Source organism: Phragmites australis, chromosome 16 (assembly GCF_958298935.1).
Source record: "Phragmites australis chromosome 16, lpPhrAust1.1, whole genome shotgun sequence".
Classification (NCBI taxonomy): domain Eukaryota; kingdom Viridiplantae; phylum Streptophyta; class Magnoliopsida; order Poales; family Poaceae; genus Phragmites; species Phragmites australis.
The window spans coordinates 11,028,847-11,033,815 of record NC_084936.1 but is presented as its reverse complement, the minus strand read 5'-3'; the positions used below and the strand labels follow the sequence as shown (position 1 = coordinate 11,033,815).

The 4,969-nt window shown below is 45.7% G+C and overlaps 1 protein-coding gene across 1 annotated transcript; it reads left to right on the top strand.

The window, feature by feature from the left end:
- The first annotated feature begins 303 nt into the window (after positions 1 to 303).
- Positions 304 to 3,908, top strand: LOC133895851 (ABC transporter G family member STR-like). Its single transcript, XM_062336371.1, has 4 exons — positions 304 to 960; positions 1,060 to 1,239; positions 1,878 to 2,146; positions 2,288 to 3,908. The coding sequence occupies exons 1-4, from the start codon at positions 409 to 411 to the stop codon at positions 3,873 to 3,875; spliced, it is 2,589 nt and encodes an 862-aa protein (XP_062192355.1). The 5' UTR covers positions 304 to 408; the 3' UTR covers positions 3,876 to 3,908.
- The last annotated feature ends 1,061 nt before the right edge of the window (positions 3,909 to 4,969 follow it).

Sequence of the window (4,969 nt, the reverse complement as noted above, 5' to 3'; positions counted from 1 at the left end):
CAAAACTTAAAAATTAAAACCAAAATTTTCCATGCCAAGCGTACGTGTAACTAGAGAGACTATGTAATCTTCCTTTTTTCCCCCTATCATAAACAAAACCACAAGCAGCCAAGCACACTGTCACACATCCTTTGCAAATCCGCCTCTGTTTCAACGACTCCGAGCTATGCACCAAAGCACCTCCTGCAAAACCAAGGCCGGAGGAAACATCACCTCCAAAGCCGCAAAACCTGACAAACCACCGCATTCTTGGCCGTGTTCGGGCACGGCCAACACAACATCGCATTCTCAGAAACTCCCTTGTTTGCAGCGACAGCGACAGCGACGGCCTATGTATGCATGACACTGACACGTCCCAACTATAAGACCAAGTAGACCAGCAAAGCAGCACCGCAAGCTTACACAACCATGCAGCGCCAGCAGCACGAGGTTGTGGGCGCTCGGAGAGCCGGTGGCGGCGAGGCGGCGACCGGAGCCCGGAGAGCAGCAGCCGAGATGCCGGCTACCCACAGGACGGCAGAGCGTCCGGGCGAGGCGCGGAGGGCGGCAGCAGCGTCGGAGATGCCCGCGCGGCGGACGGAGCGGAACAAGAGCTTGGAGAGCCTCCTCGACGCCGCCACGGATACGCGCGGGAAGCAGCACCGCGGCGGGGTTATTGGCGCGGTCCCCGTGCGGTCGTTGCCGGCGCCGGCGCCGGGACAGAAGTTGACGAGCTTCCCTGGGCAGGGGCTGGAGTTCAAGGAGCTCTCCTACAGCGTCATCAAGAAGCAGAAGAAGGACGGGGTCAAGGTCAAGAAGGAGGTGTACCTGCTTAACGACATCTCCGGTCAGGCACTCCGCGGCCAGGTGACCGCCATCCTCGGGCCCAGCGGCGCCGGCAAGTCGACGTTCCTCGATGCGCTCGCCGGGAGGATCGCCAAGGGAAGCCTCGAGGGGTCCGTCAGCGTGGACGGCCGTCCTGTAAGATCACTACCACAACGATGTTCCATCGCATTTTTTAGTAGAAGGTCATGTTCGATGAATGTCTCCAATTTTGCACTGAACTGAAACTCTGTTCAGGTGACGACGAGCTACATGAAGCAGATTTCGTCTTACGTGATGCAAGATGATCAGCTGTTTCCGATGCTGACGGTGCTGGAGACACTTCGGTTTGCAGCCGAGGTCAGGCTTTCTCCATCCCTCTCCAGGGCTGAGAAGCTGAACAGGGTGTGGGAGCTCATTGAGCAGCTTGGTTTGCAGGTAATGTACCTTCTTAACCAACTTTGTTCCAACTTTCTAAAATCCTTGATGCTTTGATTAAAATCTGGTCAAACTTTTAAAGTTTTGACCGTTAATAACTTATAAAATATTTAGTTTGAAAACATAAAAATCATACATGTAGATTTACATAAAAAATACTTTCATAAGATTATATTTTTATTACATATTATAACTATATTTTAATAAAAAATAGTGATCAAAGTTGCACATCAAAGATAGTAAAAAGTCAAAAATATCATGTATTTTGGATTGGATGGAGTATTATTCACTGAAAATAAATACAAGTGACATGAATTATGTAAATGACTAGATCCAAAATTGTCAAACCCCATGTTTCAAGCTTTCCATTCTAGATATTTTAGTAATACTACATTGTATCCATTCCTATACCTTCTAACTTCATGTTAATATGCGGCTAAACTTACCAATAGTAGGACAAATAAATCTGTAATCAACCAAAGCTTCCAAAAATATATTCATCGTTTTTCGCAATCTAAGCTTTACCAAATCAGCACAATAAGAATATAATAAGATTTGGTCCCCTAGAATTTCATGAAAATCACACCTGAGAAGATTTCTGACATCTTTGATAACCATACCTGAATGTCCAATAACAGACAACAGCGCACACATACATTGGGGACGAAGGGGTACGAGGAGTGTCCGGTGGGGAACGCCGCAGGGTGTCAATTGGCATAGACATAATCCATAACCCGTCTCTGCTATTTCTCGACGAACCAACCTCCGGCCTCGACTCCACCAGTGCATACAGTGTGGTCGAGAAAGTGAAGGAAATTGCGAGAGGGGGAAGCATTGTGCTAATGACAATTCATCAGCCATCTTTCAGGATTCAGATGCTTCTTGACAGAATTGTCATCCTCGCAAGGTTAGAAAAAAAAAACCGAAGCCTTTCATTGTTTCAACATTAAATCACTTCCAAAATTAAGTTTTTGAATGGACAGTTACATACTGACCAGTTCTGTACTATTCCTCATATCATTCTAACCAGTTACTATACTTAATGCAGAGGAAGGTTGATCTATCAAGGCAGTCCAAACACACTTCCCACATACCTTGCTGGATTTGGCCGAACAGTACCTGATGGCGAGAACAGCATTGAGTATCTCTTGGATGTCATCAAGGAGTACGATGAATCAACACTTGGACTTGAGCCTTTAGTTGCCTACCAGAGGGATGGCAGCAAACCCAATGAAGCTGCAAAAACCCCAATGCCGAAGACACCAAGGACACCACACCAGAAGTCAGTGCAGTTCCGACAAATCCGGCTCAAAAGCAACCAGTTTTCCATCACAACTGCAACACCCCATGCAAATCCGTTCTCAAACTATGAGTCCTACATTATCGATGACGAGGAGGAAGATTTCGACAACTCTCTTGAGAGGAAGTCACAGACACCGATGCATACCAGAACCTCAACCTACAACCCAAGACTAGCTTCACAATTCTACAAGGATTTCTCAGTTTGGGTCTACAATGGTGTCGCAGGGACACCACACCGTAGGCCTACATGGACTCCAGCTCGAACACCATCTAGGACCCCAATGTCAAGCTACCAACACAGCCGTGTGGCTACGCCACACCATCCACCTCCATCTCCCCATGAACCAGTTTTCAAGCCAGAAGAGCCAACCTACCAGGAGTACCAGCTTGATCTTGAGCCACTGGATGCTCCAGAGGATGGGCCCAAGTTTGCTAATCCTTGGCTCAGGGAGGTCGCTGTACTTTCATGGCGTACTGCACTGAATGTAGTGCGCACACCAGAGCTATTCCTCTCCCGTGAGATTGTTCTCACAGTCATGGCGCTCATCCTTTCGACGTTGTTCCACCGCCTCAGCAATGCGGATTTCCCAACCATAAACCGCATCCTCAATTTCTACATTTTTGCAGTCTGCCTTGTCTTCTTCTCCTCCAACGATGCTGTTCCCACATTCATCCAGGAGCGCTTCATTTTCATCCGTGAAAGGTCCCACAATGCATACCGTGCTTCATCCTATGTGATATCCTCCCTTATTGTCTATCTTCCATTCTTTGCTGTTCAGGGCTTCACCTTTGCAGTAATCACAAAGTTCATGCTCCATTTAAAAAGCAATCTGGCTAATTTCTGGATCATCCTGTTTGCATCACTCATAACAACCAATGCCTATGTGATGCTGGTCAGTGCACTTGTTCCAAGTTACATCACTGGCTATGCTGTCGTGATTGCGACAACAGCACTCTTCTTCCTCACTTGTGGATTCTTCCTGAAGCGGACAAAGATCCCTGCTGCCTGGAGTTGGCTCCATTATATCTCCGCGATCAAGTATCCATTTGAGGCATTGCTTGTGAATGAGTTCAAAGGAAGCCATTGCTATGTTGGCACACAAAATGAGCTTTCACCTGGACCTCTGGGAGAAATCAAGCTAAGCGACCTTCACAACAGTCTGCAGTTGAACACAACAACATGTCCCTTGATAGGCCAGGACGTGCTCTCCACCATGGATATCAAAATTGATAACCTCTGGATAGATGTTGCAATCCTCCTTGCCTGGGGTGTGCTCTATCGACTTTTCTTCTATGTGGTCCTGAGATTCTACTCCAAGAATGAGAGGAAGTAAGCAAGTTTTCAGCAAAGTGTATGGATACCTATTTATGCCATATCTGTTTGCGTCAAACAGATTATACTCCTAGAAGCTTAATTTATGTTATAGAAAGTTTGTATTCAGAAACATTGATTGAATGACAGAAAGAAACATTTTTTAATATTAATTAATTAAAGTACCGCTTCTTAAGCTACAGCCAGTTTTATTGTCTGAGGTAAAAAAAAAAGTTTGACAAAAACTATGAACTTCAATATTATTAGACGGCTTTGGTTAATGAAAAAGTTCAACTGTTAGCTGATCAATGTATTATTTCATCACACTGTGCTCCTACAAACAATACTTCCGGAACACGATAAATATTGAAATGCAAAATTTACTATAGAAAGATGAGTAGCTGACTCAAGATCTGCTAAAAACAAACAGGACTTATCTGGTAGATCTTGCATCTTAACAAAATTATCATGAGGCAAAATCTTGTTATTTGCTACCAACCAAAAAAAAAAAAGGAAAAAGGAAAAAAGAAAAAGATACTCTAGGAAGTATATGGAAGTTCCACACCATGCAAACTTACCGTGCCCATCTTGAGTGTTCCCATCACAGTGACTAGGGATCTCGCTAAGCAATGAGTGGAAGGGACTCTCTTCAACGGTCATCCGATACCACAGATATACGTCAGTGTATACGTGGATAGTGTAATACATGCGTACCATAAAAGTAAGCTAGATTACCCTGAAGATGCAGGGAAACAAGGCTCTCAAAAAATGTATGCAATTACGTGGTGTGGTGTAAGCAGGACATATTATTTGGCGAAAACACATACGAGTCTAGGTCTAGTTCAGAGTCGTCGGACCCACTCAAAAGATCTATGCCTCCTCCATCGTTGCCTCCACAACCACCCAGAAGATCTCCATCTCCTCCGACGTTTCCTCCACAGCTATCCAGAAGATCTCCACCTCCTCCTCCGTTGCCTCCACAGCCACCCAGAAGATCTCCACCTCTTCCGTCATTGCCTCCAGAACCACCCAGAAGATCTCCACCTCCTCCACCACCTCCACAGCCACCAAGAAGATCTCCTATCCCTTTGCCGCCACCTCCTATCCCACTTCAAA